General features: G+C 35.4%; 1 protein-coding gene across 1 annotated transcript; it reads left to right on the forward strand.

Annotated features, from left to right (window-relative positions):
* Positions 1–1,297: 1,297 nt before the first annotated feature.
* On the forward strand, positions 1,298–14,359 carry MYCT1 (MYC target 1). The gene is given in 3 exon segments (XM_019735403.2): positions 1,298–1,381; positions 1,383–1,485; positions 13,706–14,359. Coding segments are annotated over 3 exon segments (699 nt in total). The 3' UTR covers positions 14,218–14,359.
* The last annotated feature ends 7,875 nt before the right edge of the window (positions 14,360–22,234 follow it).

Raw genomic sequence — 22,234 nt, forward strand, 5'->3', positions numbered from 1 at the left:
ATGTAAATCTAGCAATGTTAAGAGAGTGAACAGAAACAACCTAGTTTTTAGAGAATTAGGACTGCAAAAATTAATATTGTAAAAAGTTCATATTCATTTTTTCAGATTTTCTGACAGCTACTCAGGAGTATGTTCCTTGACAAAGATGATTACTGCTTCATGCTAAATTAAATTCTAATGACAGAGTGAATGCAAGTTATACAAGAGTTAATGCTAGAGTTATTCAGATTGAGGAAACCAGATTTCTGAATACAGTTTAGTGTAGTTATTAAGGGTATTTTGGCACAGTTACTCCTACTTCCAATAACTTCCCAATGCTCAGAAGATCGAGTCTAACCTAATAAATCTTGCAGAAAAAAAAAAAAAAACAAACTTGAAATTTTAACTAACCTACATCTCCTGAAAAGTCTCATATAATTCTTTCCTATAGCCACACTTTCCATACCCTATCGTCATGGCTGGAATATCCTCACGGGGAATAATTATAATTCCTGTCTTTTGTTTATGTTGTGCTTTCTACCTTGCTTCCTACTCTCTGCTTAGTAAAATTGTTGTCATACTTTCATGTACAGTACCAAAGTCAGCACGGCTCTAAGACCGCTCCATAAGGAAAAAATTCCTGTGACCATTGTACTCTATGCTACAGCATTTAAAATTCTGTAGAATCAAATGTCTGCCTTTGTGTTTCTCCTACTTGATTTTAATGGGTTCCCTCACTGTCAAAACTCTAGTTTTCATGTTTAAATAACAATTTTAATTTAAAAAATTAAATATAAATTACATTTTAGATAAATATTTATAAAATGAAGGAAGTAACATTTCTAAACTAATGTGCCACATAGAGCAAGAGCCATGTTAAGAATTTTAATGAGTAACTGAGATTTATAAAGAATAGGTATCAAAATTAATTGTACTTGAACAGAAGATGGATTTCTGAAGAGCTTTTCCGCTCCGTAACTTGCTATGTAAATAGAATTTTCAAACGTTGGAAAGCAGTCTAGTTCTCTATCCTACACAAATTTAACCCAAAATGCTGTAGCTGAGAGTTTGGAATGTTCTTCTGTATGTCAGTAGGAGATGGGGAAAGGACAAGAGAAAAAAGTCCCTTATCCCAAGAGCCGTTTGGACGTTGCCAAGAGGAGTGTATTCTGTAATTTAGCTGAGGAAATGACGAGAAGGAAATTGTTCTGTGTCTCAGGAACCATGTGGAATTCCAAGATAAGAAAAACAGTTGCTAATTTGAGTATAAAAGCAGGAAACATGATACACTTGTTTCCTTTTATGCAAACACACGTATATGAGGGGTTGTGTGAAAATTAGTATTCTTCTGCTGAACCACAAAGACATAGAAACAAAGTGCTTCTTTTGGATATACTGGCTTTTCTTTCTTTCTTTCTTTTTTTCTTCTCTCTCTTCTATTTCTTGTGGATATTATGGCTAATAACACAGCAAGTTCAGGGAGTTCATTGCCAGAAAACTTTTGGGGTAAGATATTTTCTTTAACTGCTTTTAATGTAAAATGAGGATGCAGAGACATGGCCTGCATTATTTACTAAAAGATTGGATATCTCTGAGACATTTTGTTTGCTGTAAACTGTGTTTTTATAGATTGATTATAACAAATATATTCCCATAAAATGTCTTTAAAGTGGGCTATGAAGACACTCAAGAAGAATCTGGGCAACAAATACAGATGTGGGCTGGTGTTACAAGATATAATTAGATAATAATAAGAATAAAAATGAGGAAATAATAAGGTGAAAGTAATTGCTTTTTGGAATATGTTAATGTGAATTTTGTTGGAAAATTAAGTTTTGTTTGTTTTAAGGTTATAGATGATGTATTTTATTTAATGAAACCAATAATTTCTATAGAGGTTATTTGAACTTACATTGTCAATGTTATACTCTTTAATTTCCTGAGTGAATCTAAATGACAAATCTATACTTAAGGAGTATGATAACATAGATGAAATAAGGAATCATATCATGAAATTAGAGGAAAAAACTGTAATAGAGAAAGTTGCGTGGAGATAATATCACATATAACAATCCAAAGAAAGCCTATCACGGGCCGAAAAACAAAGAACACAAAAGGACTTCTTGACTGAATTCAGACAGAGGTACTAGTCAAGCATTGGCAGCAGGATGGAGGCCCAAATTACCAGTTGTTCAAGGCTAAAGGTACAAGGAAGAAGGACACTGACATGTACTCTGGGGTTCAGGGAATTTTTAAAAATAAAGGCAATTTGCGTTACATCCAGAAATGGAGCTTTTGAAGAGATCAGTATTCATACTTACTAGTCCAGAACAAGTTTTTCATCCTCTGAGAGAACTATTTCAGACTTTCTGATGTGATTCAAGGGGACATCTGGGAACCGTGAGGTGAAAAGGAAGCAGCCCTGGCGGACTGTTTTAACAGCCTCACCTACTTATCCACCATCACAGAAAGTTATATGAAAAGAATTAATTCTTTTTTACCATCAACCATTTATGTTTGCTTCGTGTTTGAAAAGGAGAGATATTAGTGAACATTCTAATCTAATTATATAACAAAATTAAGAAGAAGAAAATAAATTATGCTTGCATATCGAAAAGGATGGCTTGGTAATAAATTAATCTAGGGAGACACCAACAGATAGTAAGGTTTTGACTTGTAGATGTCTAATTATACATACTGGTTACAATACTTCTTAGTTTCCTCATTTACAGAGAAAGTGAATGGGCTACACACGTGCTGAAAAACAGCTAGTGTGTGTTTACCCTAAACTTATCATTACAAAAATAAGTAGCTATATAAAGGTATTCAAAAGTAAAGTGACTCTTATTGCAAACATTCAGCTACAAAAGCCAAATCTATTTTTTTCAGACCATTAAAAGCTAAATTTCAGGTTCACTTAAGGAAATCATTATCCACTAAAACAGGGATGATAGTCACGAAATAAACTTGATCCAGTGAGAGCAAATGTTTAATTGGAGTCCAGTTACCAATCTTAAAACTGATAGGTTTATTTTTAATATGGAAATCCGTTCTTGAGAAAGAATTCAAAGTTACCATTCCAAAGATAGTTCCTCGTGTTTGTTTGTCTTAGTATGTGACTACAACAGAAAAATAGATAAAAATAATGAAAACCTGGAAGGGGAGCATTATATTGACAAGCATTGACAAAACCAGCACAAATGTGCTGAGCAGATACAATGTTTGATGATTGGGAAAAACATCTGAAAAGTCACATTATTTCTTCTGAAGTGAAAAATATTCAGTGTAAAATGCAAAAATGTAAACATATATAAAATTTTCTAAAATATAAATGTCCATCTTTTTATTTTTATTTTTTATTTGTATCTAAATTGATATCTATTTTGATCACTGACTTCCCAAACATATTATTTTGAAAATCTTGTGAAGTGTAGTGCAATGCATTGTCTATTGCTTCCAAAATCAATTGTCTGCTTGGCACTTTGAATTCAGAGAATTAAAGACTAGCTTAGAAAAATAAAACTTATATATTGAATTGTATCATTTTCCCAAACTTAACATACTTAAGCTGCATAAAATGTTGTTCTCCAAATATAATTCTCTTGGTTTACTTTACTGAATGCTAAAAATTAAGGTAGTGATAGCAGGTTATTACCAATCATGATGGCTAGCATTTTCATAGTAATCACCCATGAAAACGTACTAAACTTGCCAGCATTAAAGTAATTCGGGCAAGGGTGGGCAGCAAAATCTGCTTGGGAGTGACAACACAACTGAAGACCACCTTGTATCTTTTGCTGTCTTTCATGCATTTCCCTTCACTGTAAACATTCCCCATGAAAGCAGCAGGAAACATAACCTGTGAGTTTGCTGCACCCTGCTGTGAAATAGAGAAGTATCCTTAAACTTGATTACCCTTTTGGTCCTTAGAGTCCTAAAGAAGACACATGGTAGCTGTGGCTATACGTCCTGCCTTACCACGTGGGTTTTCTCTTTTGGTTAGCATTGTGTATGTCTTTGGCTAGCATTATTGGCTCAGCAACTTGCGTGTTCATCTCGATGAATCCTCTCCAACAACGTCTGTCCTCAAGAAGATTACCCTCTGGGAGGAGATTATGTGCCCATATATATGCAAACAAGTGCCTGTATTGTTATGGAATAACACAAGATAACATATCGTAAAATGTCAATGATTGATAATATATTATGGATTTTCAAAACTAGACCAGAAATGGTCCCTAAATCCTTCTTTGAAAAAAAAAAAAAAAAAAATGAGGGCTGTAATCTGTTCCTAGAAGGTCAGATAAGATTCAAATCGGGAAAGACATTTTAGTCATTCATTTTTCCTTCATTCACTCACTAACTCATTCACTCGTGTATTTATCTATTCAGTTCATTTGTTTACTCAGATGCACTGACTGGCTACCCATTATATGATAGGCAATGTGTTAGGTGCTAGGATACAAATAAGGCAAAACGAGCATTTCAGGGAGTTCAGGTGAAATGTGATCAGCAAATCTGCACAAATACATACAAGCCATGTTTGTAGAGAAGGGAATGGCTTGAGAAAGATTTGTGTAAAATTTTGATCGGCAATGTAAAAGTTCGAACTCGTTTAACACAATAGTTCTCAATTTCATGAAATTAGGTCTCCCCACTTTCCTCTTCCCTAAGACTTTTTCTCTAAGGTTGGAAAGGAAATGGAGTGTGGGGGGAGGGATCATGTACTATCAGGGTTCTGGAAGGAGAGGACCTTTGGTTCTTGGTCAAGTTCTGGCCCCTGCTGACATATACTAACGTTTCTCATTGCTGTGGGGGCGTTGCCCTTTTTCCTTCTTGCCTCCACTGCTGAAGGCTTGTAAAAAAATCAGGCTATGTGGTCTATGCAGATTTTGCTAACAGCATGGTTTTTGCTTTCTTTAAGGCCCCTCTGGTCTACTAGCTCTTCCATCTGCCTCAGAAAATCATGACTGCTCTCCTATAACCTGGAGCTGAGGGAGCTTCCTAACATTGGAGCTTCCTAAAGTGTGTCAGGTGCCTTAGACCTGGATGTACTAGCATCCACCCCGACCCTGACTCCTTCTCTGCTCTTCAGGCACCCAGGGTTTCTCAGGGGGCTTGCCATCTTCCTCATCTGGACTCAAAGAAGCTGCCAACAAGCACCAGTTCTCTGGGATTCCCTAAATTGATCTGTAGCTCATCACAGGCAGGGATGGAATGATGGTTTCTTCTCCAAAAACTTTACTGGTCACATACTTTTAGCTTTTCTCCTTGTTTTCCCAAAACTCGTCCTCTGACCCTGACGAGTTATGGACCGAATGTCTGTTTCCCACTCCCCAGTCACATGTTGAAGCTTGAACCTGCAATGTGACTGTGTTTCGAGATGGGGCCTTTGGGAGGTAATTAGGCTTAGATTAGGTCATGAGGGAGGGTGGGACACTCATTGATGGGATTAGTGGCCTTATAGGAAGAGGGACAGACCTTGCCCCCTCTCCCTCTCCACACATGCACAGAGGAAAGGCCATGTGATGACATGGTGGGAAGGTAGTCATCTGCAAGCCAGAAGGTAGGCTCTCCCCAGAACCTGACCATGCTGACATCTTGGTCTTGAACTTTTTAGCCTCCAGAACTGTGAGAAATAAATGTTTGTTGTTTAAGTCACCCAGTCTATGGTATTTTGTTACAGCAGCCTGAGTTGACTAAGACATGACTTATAGGCAGCAGTTTATACCTTCCAATACTGTTTCAGGTAAAAAGATATCTTGTTGAGTCCTGTAGGCTCTTAGCATTTTGAAACAATAACAAACAGTAACAAATAAAACACTCTTGTCTCTTTCAAAATGCCTCATGATTGCAGTAAACAATCAGTTTTCAAGATTATCATCTATTGTATACACTTAACAATACAGTTAGTAATTCTGAACAGCGACTTTTTCTAACAACACTAATCCTCTCCAAAATAATTGTGAATTGATTTGCTGGAGAGTCAGGTGCTGTCAAGGAGAGAAAACCTTTGTTAAAGTCTCACAATCTGATTCGTCTTCCTCCAGAATAACCATGGCTCCTAGAGATACCCTAGCAGATGGGGGTAGGGTTTTCCTAGAGGAGTCAGGAGGGAGCGAGCTTATGGGCTGGACATACATCACAATGATGGTCTCTGGATTCCTGCTTCCTGAGCACCAAGCAAATACTGCGTATTTCAAATGCCTATCTTTAACTTGTATTTGAAAACTCTTGGACATCTATGCATTATTGCATGTTAACTGCCTACTAATTATTTCTCTTATTTCAGTTAACTGGAAAGTTTGAAAAGTAAGTATCTGCAAAGGCTTGCCTTTAAAAGTGCTGCCTCTGAATTATGCAGAGAGACTCTTGAAATTTCATTTCTCACTGGACTCCATGTTCAGAAACTGTGACTCAGTAGGGGTGGGGGGAGCTTAGAAAGCTATCTCATTTAATAAGTCCCTGACCTTAAACTTCTGCATCTATGTTCATGAGACAAATTTGCCTGTAACAGTCTTGTCTTGCAACAGCCTTGTCAGGTTTTGATGTCAATGTCATGCAAGTCTCCTAAAACAGGCTGGGAAGGGTTCCCTGGTTTTCTATTATCTGCTAAAGTTTGTGTAAGATAGTCCTTGTTTATTTCTAAATGTTTGAAAAAATTCAACAGTGTAATTATCAGTAGTATGTTTAATAGGAACGTTTCAAATGACAGAGTCAATTTCTTTAACAATAGTGGACTACTCAAATATTCTATTGATTTTTCTATAATTTAGGGTAATTTGTGTTTTCCAGGAATTTGCCAATTTGAATTAAATTTCCAAATATATTATCTTAAAGTTATTCATAATACTCTCTCATATGTTTTTTCCAATATATTACTATGACAATGTTCAAATACACAAAAGTATTTAAAGAATTCAGTGTATATTTAGTCTATGATTAATGATGCTATTATAATATCATAATTACATTTCCCAATAATTTACTTCTAGTATACAGAGTATTTTAATGTATAAGTGTAGTCTGCAAAAGCTTACTTGGAATTTTATTTTCATGTTTCAAATGCCTACATAATCTGTTTTAGTGTTATCTTCTTTGTTCTTGATATTGGGTGGTAATTCATTCTCTCTCTCTCTCTCTCTCTCTCTCTCTCTCTCTCTCTCTCTCGCTTTCCTGCCCCCCAACCCCCTTTCCTCCTTCCCTTCATGGTCATTCCAATCAGTAGTTTATCAATCTTTATTATTATTTTTGGAAACCACATTTGGTTCTCACTTTTTCTTTCATTTTTGTGTGTCGCTTTTTATCTGTCATAAAATTCTGTGTTCTCTTATTTACTGTATTCTACTTATGTTTTATTTAGTTGTCTTTTGCAAGCTTGTTGATACGGAAGCTTAAATCACTGATTTTTCATACTTTCTTCTTTTTAAATGCATGCATCTAGAGCTATACATTTTCCTCTAAATGTGGTTTTAGGTGCATTTCACATGGCAGTGGACATAGGATCAAAACCCTGAAATTATCCATACAGGTAGCTGGGGAAAGGACTTCAGGAGTAAGTTACAATTAGTGCATGGCCCTAAGTCAGGAGCACGTCTGGAGTGTTTAAGGACTGGCAAAGAAGGCAGTGTAGACAGAGTTCACTGAGCAGCAGGACAGTGGAAATGAGCGCAGATAAATAGTAACAGCTCATGTTGGAACTTTAAGGCCATCTTTAGGAGTTTGCTTTTATTCAAGAAACAGAGGGTTTAGAACAGAAAAGTGATGCGATTTGAGATTACATTTTCAAAGGTTCAGTCTGGCTACTATATTGAGAATAGAGTGTATTCGGGGAGAATAGGATAGATTCCTATCCTATCTTCCTGCAAGGATAGAAACAGGAAGACCAGAGAGAAGGCCATGGCCATATTCCAGGTCAAAGATGATGTCACTTGGACCAGGGAGGTGGCAGAGTAGTTAGTAAGAAGTTGAATTCTGGATATACAGGTATTGTGAAAATGGAACACATTGGGATTTTCTGGCAGATGAATTACACATAGAAAATACTTACTCTTTGTTTAAATTCTTGGAATTAATGAAGTTTTCTTTGCCCTAAATATTATTCTCTCTAAAAACCTTTTGCCTACATCTTATTGCCAGAACCATTCTCCTTTATATTGTAGGGCACCAGGGACAGCATAGCCTGCTTGGGTCATAGCTAAGTTTATGATTCTTAAAATTACAAAGGATTTTGTGAACGTTCTGTTGTCAAAAAATCACTTTTCAGATATTGGAACAGTTCAACTGAAGGCCACTAGATGGTGACCTCTACTAAATTTTAATACTGATAGAAAGAATTTGAGGTATTGAGTAGCTTTACTAAAACCCAGATTCAATATTAGAATCTCAGAATTGGAAGGTAGTACAGTGACTGTTGTCATTAGGCCAAGGTAGACCAAACGACGTGGGTAAGTTGTGCAAGCATTATAATAATCGTCATCGCTCATTGGGGACTTACGGGCCGTCAGGCCCTTGTGAGTTGTATCGATACATGTTACAAGTTAGGATAACAATACCTAATTTATATGCCATACTTTACTGATTTTAGAGTTTATTTCTTTTGCCTTCCAAGGAATAGCTGCATTTTTAAAAAGCAATTGTTTCTTCTCATTAGTTGCATTATACTGTAATTATACGAAATAAACTTATGGCTCATTTTTCTTTCCCTAAGATTGTTGAGAAATAAGACAAACTGTCCTCAAAAAAAGAATATCTGAACAAATGTATTTTTTCAGGTACATTTGCTTTTATAGTAGTAGGTTTTTAAGAAAGGCTCCTGAAATTTATTGTCAGAAGTCGACCAGAATTGAATTCTACATGTGAAAATTTAAAGCTGTATAGCCAATAGACGTTGTGTTTATTACATGTTTTTTTCTGGATTCTACAGTTTGGGTCAGAAAAATCATTCCCTTTAAACAAAAAGAATCCTATGGAAGACCACTTTGGAGCAGGCTATTATAACTGTGACTCTTGACCTTTCTTTCTTGTTGCTTTTCTGCATTTCCACACTTATTTTTGCAGTTTGTATTTAAGGGAGCTTAACAAGATAGATAAGCTTTTTACCATATTTTTCAGGAAGTCCTAGAGAGAGTCTTATGTTATTATCATTTGTAACTATTAAAACATTCTGCACATGTAACAAGGACATAAGAATTAGTGCAATTATTTCTAAAATAGATATTTAACTGAATTTATGGATAGGGATGTCATTTTCATGGCATGTGCACTCAATTGAACAACAAAGATTAAGCAAATCCATATCCAAGGCACTATAATATTTTTTTCTATGTAATTTTGTAACATCTGTAACTCTTTCTTACCTTATTTTATATTCATTCAAAATTTATTATTAATGTGTATATATTATTCTCATAATTCCCACATACATTTAAAATTTATAATTTAATCCTTTTCAGACATCTGTATAATATGATTTTATTTATCATAATCATATATTTTGAGTCATAATTTTCTATTCTGCTTGCCATTTCCCTAAATGTTGGGCACAGACACTAGATTTACAGTGTCAGATAGAGATATTATCAGGCCATAGAGAATAATCATTTAAAATCTATTTATTTATTCTCCTGGGAATATAATTCTAGTTTTAGTGTCACAAAAATTTGTCATTTAAGAATCTTTTGGTGGTGGAACATATTCTTTAACAACTCGTCTACTGGAGTTCGGAAATGACCCTTGTTTTCTTATATCAGAACAATATTTTGGAAATCAAACAGTCATCTGGCACATAAATGTACGTCTGACTCCATGTATTTTGGTTGTCTTTGTTAGTTTTCTCAATCACTTTAATAGACAAGAACTTATTTTCTTTTGATCCTATACTTTTTAAGTTTCTAATTATTTTCCTGAATTTGAACCTGATGTTATTTATTACGATAGATAAACCACTGGGAACATTTGTCAGAAGAGACAGTTATAGGAAGGTTTAAAGGGGAAATAGATACATTGAGACCATGTACAGGAGCTCTTGGAACCTTCAAATACTTTTGTTGGGTAACTGAATCTGCTTCGAGATCCTGGTTTTCATCTCCACTTAGTTGAAATAAAGTGAATGTATCTCTTTGGTCTCATTTACTACACCTGCTTATATCCTGAGATATTTAGGTTCCTCAGTCAGGCCCTAGTGGTTACATAAGCTTATCCACAAAAGCAAGGGCATATACTTTGGGAACCTGAGTATCTGTCTTCTCGGTTTATGTCCCACATGAGTGAAAGCAATAGTCCCCTGACCAGTGCTAGTGGTCAGTCTTCAATTATCAAAATAAATCAAATGTTAGTTATACCACACAAACCTTAGATTCTTTCAATATCAAGACAATAAGAAGTTTGAGCCAAGGCATTTTTGAGTTTGTTTTAGCCAAAACCCCGTATCTCTGATTCTATCGATATCTGAAGTGATTGATATTCAAAATTCTCCTGCGGAGGCTGTTGATTCAGGGAAGTATGACTACAGAATACATAATATTGCTTTACCACAATTTCCCAAGTATTTTTGTTCATAACAGGCTATCAAATCTGGAATTCTCCCTTGGCTGCCCACACCAGAATCCTGGGAATCATTCTAGATTTCTCCTTTCCTCAGTATGACAAAGTATGGTGTTTGTACTGGTTGATTTTTATTTTTAGAGTGTGGACGTGGAAGTGGGATTGAGAGTTATTTGACTGTTTTTAATTTTCTTCTGTCTTGAAGGATCCTAAATTTCCCCCTTGCTCGTCCCTCTTTTCTCCTTCATTGTGTGACTTCCGAAAAACACCTCTCCTTTTCTTTCTTTCTTGTTTTTAAATAGCTTTATTGAGATATAATCCACATGTCCTATAATTCACCCACTTAAAGGGTACAATGAAATGGTCTTTATTATCGTCACAGAGTTGCGTGACCTTCACTACAATCTAATCTGAGAACATTCTGTCCTTCAAAAAGAAATCTGGTTCCCGTAGCAGTGAGTCCCATTCCCTCCTACCTCTCCCTTAGTCCTAGACAATCATTAATTTACTTTCTATCTCCATAGTTCTGTCTGTTCTGGACATTTCATGTAAATGGAATCATATGAGAGATGTGATCTTTTGGTACTAGATTCTTTACCCTCTTCTTCCTCAGGGAGGGATTGCTTCTAAGACTGCCTCCTCATTGTTTCCCATATGTACTTGAAAGTGCCTTTCCTATAGTAAGTGTGCTCAGGAACCAGACTACCTTTTCATTATTTTCAGTTTTTCCAGAATTGCCTTCCCTCTCCATGAAAGCTTGTGGTAGAAGCCTGGGAGAAAATGTATTGGTATCTGTATCTGTGTTTAATCTGTTCATTTTTTAGGTAACTTGAAATTGCATGTTCTTTGTCTTCTAATTATGTTGAAGGCAAGGATTTTTGTATAGTTTTATTTGTGAATTTTGTTGTTCTCTATTCTTTTTTGGAGGAAATGTCAGGAAATTCTGATTTACATTGCTGCCAATGCCTTGGCAATCCTGAATTCCTGTAACTTCTCTTTTAGGTTCCAAATATTTGAGGCACTGATAGTTAGAAATTAATCTGGAATTTTACTGTATTACTAAAAAGGCTAATTTCATGTTTTGACTTTATTTGCTTTTGCCAGATAGAGCCTAACTCAATGAAATCCTTATCTCAAGAGATTGAATGTTATGGACATGACTCAATATTATTTTTGTGAGACACATTTTGTAAGAACAATACTGGGTCTAACAAATTTTTCCTAAATCATCTTGTAATTCAGCAGTCATCTTCCTATTATGAAAATGTACTGTTTAGATTTGATATAAAAAATTGTCTTAGAAGACTTTGATATAAACATTTGTAGAGATAACTGTGAAAGCAAAACCCAAAAATATAGTCTTTCAATAGGAGATAAATGTGAAAATAAAAGGTGGAAATATACTAAATATATGCTAAAATTAAGAAGTAATAATTATTCTTAGGTACCTATTAACATTGGCTTTTTTTTTTTTTCTGGATTATAGATTTTCTATATATTGTCATAGATTACAACAATAAACTGGAAAAAAAAAAACACCATGGCAATCATAAAATAACTCCGTTTAAAATAATAAAAATCAATGAGTCTAAACAAATTACCTAAAAATCACACAACATGTTAGAGATAGAGATGAGTTGGGAATCCTGAATCAATTAGCTCTTGTTGTGTAATAATTCATCTCAAAACACAGTGACTTAAAATGATCATTTATTTTAGTTCACAATTCTGTGGGTTGGCAGTTTGGGCCAGGATCAGCTTAATGGGTTTTCTGTTGATTTTTGCTCATGTGTCACACTCAGTTTTGGTGTTGAGTAGCATCTGAATTATCTAGGTGATCCCTTTCATGTTTGAAAATTACCAGGCTCTTGGACGGGGCAATAGGGTTAACTGAGCCATATATCTCTCACCAACCAACAGGCCTGCTTAGATTTGTACATATGCTAACAATTGCAGGATTCCCAAGAGTAGAGTGGTGGGAGCTGAAAGGCCTCTGGAGGCTCAGACTTGCACAGAATCATTTCCATAACATTCCATTGGTGAAAGCAAGTCATGAAGCCAGCCCAGATTCACAGGGTAGGGAAACAGATTCTACCTCTTCATGGGAGGAACTTCAAAGCATTTTCAGCCCCTCCTTGTTTTGTTTGTTTATTACCCCGTCTCAACACTCCAATTAGCTAATTTCTAGTCATGACTCTCTCAATACAGAATCCTTAGATAATCAGATAAGATAGCTTACCCCTCTATTTAACAGTAACCAATTTTTGTTAATGAAATTTAGGAGTCTCTATCCAAAAGGCAATACTCAAAATGGATCTTGAGTCTCTATCCAAATACTCAAAATGGATCTCTATCCAAGTACTCAAAATAGATCTCCCTCACCAGAACAGGAAATCTGAACAAATACAAGTTCAGTGAATTGAAGGATACTAATGTAGAGCAGAGATTCTGTGGAAATTCAGAGGACAGGAATTTTATTATCAAAACAAGGGCATGACAGCAGCATGAACTAGAACTTGGGGACCAAGAAAGAGGCCAGTAGTCTGCATAGGTCATGCCATCAATGAGTCAGAAATATGTGACAGTCGAGAATTTCAGGAAATCTAACATAAATCAGTCAGCCCACCAGGTGGTTCTGCCCCAGCACTTCCTGTCTCAGAATGAGCACAGGAAGTGAGACATCATGAAGCCCGCAGGTGGGAGACATCAGTTAGTTTGATGAGCAGAGACAAAGGAAAATACACAGTCAATATGATTACGAAATTCTTTATCATTTTTGGCACATTAGTTACTACAGTAACTCATATCAAAATAATTTCTGGACTACATTTGCAACCTTATAAAAATTTTATAAGCCAAATAGTGGCCTTTTTAAAAAACTGAGACTATTTTTATTACTGATTTCTTAAAATTAATAAAATAATGTAAGCAACATGGAGTGCTACAGCTGAAAATACTATTTTATGTCTTTTTGTTTAAATAAATGGAAACAAACACTTTCTATTTATTCACATCCACCTAGTACCATCTTCTATTTCCCTAACTTAAAAACTATTTAAATGAATCATGTGTTTCATGTCATAGTTACTTTTTGTACTCTGCCCTGTGTTTTCAGTTGAGTCCCTATTTACAAATCAAATTACCTATTTTTTGTTTGTTTGTTTTTGTTTGTTTGTTTCAGATGAGCTTATAATATCCTTCACAGTGTCCATGGCAATTGGGCTTGTCATTGGAGGATTTATCTGGGCTCTGCTTGTATGTCTGTCTCGAAGAAGAGCCAGTGCCCGCATCTCACAGTGGAGTTCAAGTCGGCGGTCTAGGTCTTCTTACACTCACGGCCTAAACAGGACTGGCTTTTACCGCCACAGTGGCTGTGAACGTCGAAGCAACCTCAGCCTGGCCAGTCTCACTTTCCAGCGACAAGCTTCCCTGGAACAAGGAAATTCTTTTCCAAGAAAATCAAGCTTCAGAGCTTCAACTTTCCACCCATTTCTGCAAAGTCCACCACTTCCTGTGGAAACTGACAGTCAGCTGATGACGCTTCCTTCTTCCAGTACCTCTTCCACCATCGACACTACTCGTAGCCTGAGCCGTCCTGATTTCCACTGGTCCAGTAACAGTCTTCGAGCTGGCTTTTCACCACCGCCCCCACCTCCCTATGAGTTGATCATGAAGGCATTCCCAGATTCCTGAGTAGGGTGCTTTCATTTTTAATTTGTTTCTTTTTTATTTTGTCTGTTCTTGAAGGGATAGTCTAAATAGACTAAACAGAATTTTGAGGACACATGACTGATGAGTTCCCAAGGTGAAATATGCTCATGCAAGTTGGACATTACGATGTAAAACATATTTTCTTTGATCACATTTTTCCTTGTCTCACAAAAAAAGTAATATTTTCTCAAATAGTTGTATATTTATATATTTTGTATTCAATGTAAGGATTATTAAAGGTAGTGATTCTAATCTAAGAATCAGCAGTGATATAGCATATATATTTTAGATTAAAATAAAGACAAGGTATTTGCAGTTTCTAATCTTCATTATCCAATGTGATTATAAAGGGGGAAAAAAATCAGTGTAACTTAAATTTTTTTTTCTGTCCAAAGGAATTTTGATTTCACCTTCTTTAGAATGAAAAGTGAACCATTTTACAATTTGGATTTTTAATGGATTATGTGGGCACAAAATGACAGAAAATAGAAGATTCTGAAGTTTCTTGATTCCACTCATTTTTGAGACGTATGGGAATAAAGAAAAGGAAGCTACATTACAAGATGCTTCAAATTTAACACAGAGTTTTGTGCTTTGCCTAAGAACAGTTATCCACATCACTGAGGCAGAATCCTTGGATTTACTAACATGATAATTTTACTTTTCTTCACTGTCGTTATGTTGTTAGAAAAGCAACAACTGTAAATCCAACACATTTGACCTAAAAACAAACTTTAACACTGAGCTTACATTTTTCTTAAGGGGTAAATTCTACTTTTTAGATTTAAATCTAGCAACTGGGAAAGCACTTTACCTAGGGACCTTACTCTTTAAATTCATAGACAAATAAGTAAGGGTCAGTGGGGACTAAGTTTGTCATAGAAATAGATGTTACCGCCATGAAGAACATTCTTTCCTGGATTGACTCATTAGGCATCATCCCTCATTTGTATCTCTATGATTTTCCCCCTCAGATTCTGTGACGTGTCTTTGTACAATGATTAAACCATGCTACATGGTCCTTGGTGCAGTTGTATAAGGAGTCCACTTCCACAAATGGCCATCCTTTTAATGAAAGGTACATTCCCCAAATGTGGGTACCAAAGAGCTTCAGTGACCCAAATGCCTAACGATCCTTTTTTCATTTAAGGACACAAGTTCACTGGATAATGACGCAAAAGTCCTGTGGTTTATTTCTGACATGGTAAATATTTAGCTTATGTTGCTCTTTGTTTTTCTGAAGATTAGGATTTTCAGTGAAAAAAAAAAAAGTATTCTTATTTTACTTTCTGCAATGCAGTGGTCCCAGCTAATACTGTCTGAATATGGCTCAAGAATGTAATAATTTTTATATAACAGAGATTTTGTAGAGCATTTTCTTTCCTTATTTCTATTTACTTATATTTTTTATTATCCCTCAAGGATAATTATTGTAATTATTCTTAATGATGTCTATAGATAGATGCTCTCTAATACAATATACCAGGAAGAAAGAAAAAAAGAATGAATGAAAGAAAGAAGGAAAGGAAGCAAAGAAGGAAGGAAGGAAGGAAGGAAGGAGGAAGGAAAAAGAAAAGAGAAAAACAAAAAGGCTCACAGGATAACCAATTTGTTTTAAGTTGTTTTTAAGATTTCAGGAGATCATTAACTTAGTAACAAGACTATCTTTTGCTTGTATGAAATCCTTAATGTTTAACATGGGAAGTAAGCAAAGTTTATGGGTTTTATCTAGATTTTATATTGGGAATAAAAACTGATTTCTGTCTCACAAATTAGAAAATAAAAGCAGAAATCTTCTGGTGAATTTAGTCATCTTTTAGAATTATTGTCTCCTCCCTCTTGTAAATATTGTGCAACATATAAAATGTGAAATTAAAGCAAAAACTGGAGACTTTTTTAGTTATATTTTTTATTTGAAATGTTTCCTTGATTATGAAATAAAGTTAAACTGATGTCACTTTTGAGACATAGGTTATTTGTTGAGTAATCTGTGAATATCTTCCATTTACTTTGGCATTTTAATAAAGTCTATTCCATTCTCTGTTTCTGAGACACAAACACTATTTTATATAAAAATGTATGAAAGAAAAAGGGTGACGTCACAAATAAATGGAACAGAATTTGTCATTGCATTAATAGAGATGTAAAATAACTTATTTATTAAAAAGCTTTAATATAGGTTCTTACTTCACTATATGAACAAATAATTCTAAGATTATTTAATTAACTGTTTGGAGAATAAACTTTTTTATTGAGATATATTTGATATATACCATTGTATTAGTTTCAGGTGTACAACATAATAATTTGATGTATGTATATATTTCAAAATGATCACCATAAGTCTAGTTTGTATTCATCACCTTACATAGCTACAATTTTTTTTTATGATGAGAACTTTTAAGTTCTATTCTCTTAGCAACTTTCTAATATACAATATAGAATTTTTAACTATAGTCACCATGTTGTAATTACATCTCCAGGGCTTATTTATTTTATAACTGGATATTTGTATTTTTTGACCACCTTTACCCATTTTGCTCCTTCTGATCTATGTGTTAAAATAAACATTTTAAGTCAAAGAAATATTAAAACTAGAGACATTTTAAATGTTAGGAAACCTATAAATTATAAAAGGAACTCTATTTAAGAGCCAAAAGGATGGAAAAATTACAAAGACAAATATTAATAGTTTTGATTATTTGAAAAATTCTGAAATTATGTTCATCAAAAGATAAACTAATCCATAGTTTTAAAATGAGAGGAAAAAAACAGGAAGGAGAAAATAGAGGGCGAGGAAGGGGGCAGGAGAAGGAAAATAAGACGAGGGAGAGAGAGAGGAGGAGATAAGAAAAGATGCACCATAGTAACAAATGGCCACTATCTTTAAATTATGATTAGCGCACAGAAATAGACATGAAGACACTCAGTTCTGAGTTGACAAAGGAGTAAAGGAACAAAACAAATAATTCACAAGTAGAAAATTTAACTGATGAAAGAGTATATGATGCGATAACTAGTATTACTATTAAGAAATCACACAATACATTTAAACAATACCCTAGCATTTCTGTCTACCACCTTAGCTGACCATTTATAAAAGAATGAGTCTCTTCGTCATTGACAAATATACTAAGAAAGGAGTGCTCTCACACGTTTCTGGTGGCAAGGTAAATTGGGGCTGCCCTTTTGGAAGACAGTCTGATAAAACATATCAAGAACTTTGCACTGGACAGATCCTGAAGCCTCCTAATACTTGATTGATGCACAGTTTCTATTGAGGAAAACGGCGATGGCCTTTTTGGGAGACCAATACTGTTCTACTAGCCAGGCGTAACGGGACCAGAACATTCCATATCAGATGGTGAGCAACTGACCAAATTAGATTTCCTGGTTTGGGCTGACGTAGGTTGGGATGAGGAAAGAGTATAGGAGAATTGCCAGCAGCCACAAGGGGGAAAGTGACACTAAAACAGCAGAGATCTGGGGCAGAAATGCTGCAGCATGCTTTTGAAAACTAAAAAAATAATAATTTTTCAATTATAGTTGACATTCAATATTATATTAGTTTCAGGTATAAAGCATAGTGGTTAGACATTTATATAACTTATGAAGTTGCAGCAGCCTTTTAATAAACTCCCATTACTTACGGTGACTTGTATATTTTTATGACTCTACAACTTGAAAGAAATTAACCTGCAAACCAGTTCAAGGAGCAGGTGATGAGAAATAGACCCTTAGCATGTATATACTGGGATAGTTCTGCCCTGACCCAAGCAAGTGGATCCCTGCTCCAGGTTGCCAGAGGCCCCAGACTTTGGAATACCTTCCTTGAAATTTTCTAAATCACAACTTAGTGTGTAGGACTAGCCGTCTGGCTAGGGTGCCCTGAGCCTGGACCAGAACCCAGTAGGACCTGGTCCATGTTTCTTCCCTCTAGGGTGCTCTTTGATCCTCTATCCCTTGTGTGGGGTTCACCAGATGTCCAAGGAGCTCCACAGCTCTTATTTATGGGGCTTCTTGGGTTTTCATGGTGGGGTGGCATTACAGGAGGATAGCCTGGCAATCAGACACCTTCTGTTGATTCGGGCATATTTCTTTCGTGGGATCACATTTTGGACAACGAGAGTGATGCTAATGTGCTGATTTGGGGTCACTGAGAATGAAGAATCTTCATGTGCATTAATTGGATGATAAACAACCACTCAAGTACTTCTTTTCAACTTATTTAAAATATTTGTGGAAAAATCACTGTCCCTCACATGTGCCCAAGAACTTCGTACAACATTTTTAAGCAATGTGTTAAAACAAGATAGGGCCCTGCAAAAAAGTATTTACCCAGAGCCTCACACACTGTAGGTGTGTCCCTATGCAGGTAAAATACAGGAAGGCAAAAGACATTTGCCTAATCTGATTTGGAAAGTAAGCAGTCTCAGCTTTGTGGTAGTAAAATGCTTGCTATTTCTGACTCTGTGGTTCAGACTCTACAGTTAATGAAGAGCTCTGAGAATTGTAGCCATAGCTTTAGAGTGATTCCAAGAGGTAAAGCCATGAATAAAGAACAGATTTCTGCCCTCTCTGATCATCTAAGTCAAATAGAGAGCAGTCATGTAAGCCCACTTGCATCCATGGTGGCTCTTGTAAGGTATGTTGTGGAAAGGATAGACCTTAGTTCCACAGTGCCTGACCAACAGGAGCTAGCACTTCAGGGCTAGTGTGTGTCACTGCAGCCAGGAGTCCTTGCAAGTTGTAGCCTTCACTTTGAGACTCCTGAAAACCAAATGCAGAAATAGAGACTTTTATGAATTGTGGGATTTCCAGAGTACGGGAGCTCCATGAATAAATAAGGTCCATAGAAAAAAAATCAAGCTTTCTAGGTAAGCCCCAGCTTAGCTAAAAGCCGACCGTGGGATGACTGCAAGTTAAATTGTATTAATGGCCACAATAAGATAGGCGGAACTCGGGCTGGCAGCTAGTAAGTAACAGAAACCAAATAGCCAGGTGGTCATGGGAGTCCCAGAGTAAAGGTATTCAGGGTATTGTGGAGCAGCCTAAGATGTTTGTTCAAAGACAGAGAATACTGACAAAATGCATGACAAACAGTTAACGATCTTTACATACAGAACTCGTACGGGAAAATCATTACGAGAGAGACATTATGAAATTCACTAGTGAAAATGGACATAAAAATCTGAAATAGAAAGGCAAATGCTATGTGCATTGAAAGTAAGGGAAACTGAAAGCTCCTATTAAGAATCCTCAGACTGCCATGGGCATCCTCGTTGCCTAACTTTCAATAAACCTTTTCTTGCTTTCTTAAAAAAAAAAAAAAAAAATCCACAAAGAATAGGAACAAGATATAGTAGATATCTGTTAAGATTCACAAGGGACACCAAGACAGCATGCACTTTCCAGCTCAGTGACACATATGATATTGCAGCAAATCAGATAAATGGAGAAAACTCCAATAGGCAATGTAAATACTAAATCTGGAAAGATAAGCACTGGAACATGAGCAGGCTGTTGGAAAGGTTAAGCCCACGCTACTTCAAAGAGTCACTAATGGACAGATTTGACAGAGCTCAAAAGTTACTTTGCCCAGAAGTGCCATTTTTTCCTTTAACAGGCTTTCTATCAGAGGCTGTTGAAGTCTGAAGACAAACTGTCTTTATACCTTCAGAGAAATATATACATGTAATTTGTTCCTCTCTAAAACATCTTTCTTTGATGTGGATTACCTTATAGATGGAGCGATATCGCTAGGAAGGCCTATTGGTTTATTTGGGACTTTACCTAACACATTCATGTCTTGAAACAGAAATAAATTTTCTTAAATTAAGAAAAAGAGCCCTAGCAACATATGAAAACCACAAGAAAAAAGCTGGAGATCTATCTACAGAAGTACCTACTTTTAGGGCAAGTAGAGGCTGATTTATTAGCATCACAAAGCACTGTGTTTTACATTTGTTAAACTCTCTGGCAAGATTGTGATGGTAGATGAAGACACTGCAAAAATAAGGTGGAGATTCAACCACACTGTAGTTGGGTATCAGAGATTTGGGTAGAGCTTTCCCTGTATTAGCTTTCCACAGTGACCCTTTCAGATGTCAGATGATCATAGTTTCTGCAGGAGACTCCAAAAGGGAGGGAGCCAGGCTTAAGAAGCAAACAAAATAGACTGCAATCGTGGATTCAAATACCAAGCATCTTTCTCTCTGTCTCTTATGTTTGCTTCTCTCTACACGTTATGCATCTTTTCTTTTTTTATTTAACATAAAACAGAATGTTGATCAGGTACTAGGGGAAAAATAAAGCCAGAAATTTCCACAACTCCTAAGTTACTGGGTGATGGGGGCAAAAGAGAGATAGTTTTCCCATCTTGAGAGTATAGGACACACTGTTTTGTCTGCCAAAAACCCTGCCATTCTGAATACCACATGGCCTCCCGTGACTACCTACCCATGTGATAATGGCTGGAACAATCACTGCATCAAATGTAACCTCATCCGTTGGTCCAGGAGAGGGTTATCTGATTAGGCAAATCTGGTGACCCTTTGTAGTAGAGAACCCGAGGAAGTCAAACCAATATCTCTCAGATGGCTTAACTGTAAGAAATAAAATTGAAAAGCTATTTTTTCCCATATGGTAAGAAATAAATTAAACTGATACACAAAGAGAAGCACAAAACAAAACAAAACAAAATAAAACAAGACAAAACAAAACAACATGGAATTGCCAATAGCTTTGCAATTCGTAGTCCCAGGAGCTCCTGAAAGCTACTTACATCCCTCTCCTTTCTATGGCATGAGCAGTGAAATCATTCTTGGATCCCACTAGATAGATACTATAATAGCTTTCTGATAAATTCCCATTTTTATGTAAACCACATTGAGTTAGATTAGAATTCACCAAAAAGGTTTATAACTAAGCAGGTATTTAACACATACTGCTTTATTTCTGAAGCTGATAAATTGAGAAATATGGGTATAATCATATTGTGAGAAATCATATTAGCAACTGCTACAAAAATTAAATATAGAGTATCTATCTTAGGAAAAAAATGTATGTAAACAAATAAAGAGTAGATTGTGTAGTACATGATAGAGAAGAAAGGAAATAACAATGAAAAGTAAAAAACAAAAGCGTAAAATGTCATAATTAAAATAAAATAAATTTCATTCTTTACAAAAATAAACACAAGGGATATAAACACACACAAATAGCACACTTCTAGTGGACAAAAAAAATTTCAATATTAAGCCAATTGTAAATCTTGCCTAAAATGAAGTGATTCAGAAAAGTTGAAAGTAAAATCCTAGGCAAAGGTATATTAGAGTATACCTATTATCAATATCAGAAAAAGTTGAATTCAAGATGAAACGTGAACTAGGATAAAGTGTATTACTTTACAATATTAAAAAGCATAATCCCAATGAGGGTATACATTACTTTGAGCCTTAGGTAGCAAGTAACAAAGCACTAGAAATATCTTTATAAAACAAACTACAGACATCATGAGGGATACAAAAGAATATTGGATATATGTGGAAGATGTGCTTTATTTATGGATAAGAAGCCTCGGTATTTTAAGACATTTTATACCTAAAAAAAATAATATGTTCAAAGCTATTTTAGTCAGAATCCTGTCATATTTTTTTTGCCTTTTAATTTAGATGAAGATAGAAAGTCATATGGAAATAAAAGTGCAGAAACAAAGTCTTCAAAATTCTGAGAAAGAAGAGTAATGAGAAAAGACTTGGACTACTGGATATCAAAATATTATTAAAGCTAAAATAATTTTAAAATAATGCAAAAAATCAAAGGAAAGTGTACAAAGTGGCTGAACAGAATAAACAATACAGAAATAGAAGTAGTTACATGTGGAAAATTAGTTATAATGAAAGTGGAATTTTTAATAATTGAGAAAAATTGATTATACAACAAATATTTTTGGGGAAACTGGATGGCCATAGGTAAAAAAAATCTCTTACTCATATTA

The sequence above is a fragment of the Rhinolophus sinicus genome, linkage group LG05 (assembly GCF_036562045.2).
Source record: "Rhinolophus sinicus isolate RSC01 linkage group LG05, ASM3656204v1, whole genome shotgun sequence".
In the NCBI taxonomy this organism is placed as follows: domain Eukaryota; kingdom Metazoa; phylum Chordata; class Mammalia; order Chiroptera; family Rhinolophidae; genus Rhinolophus; species Rhinolophus sinicus.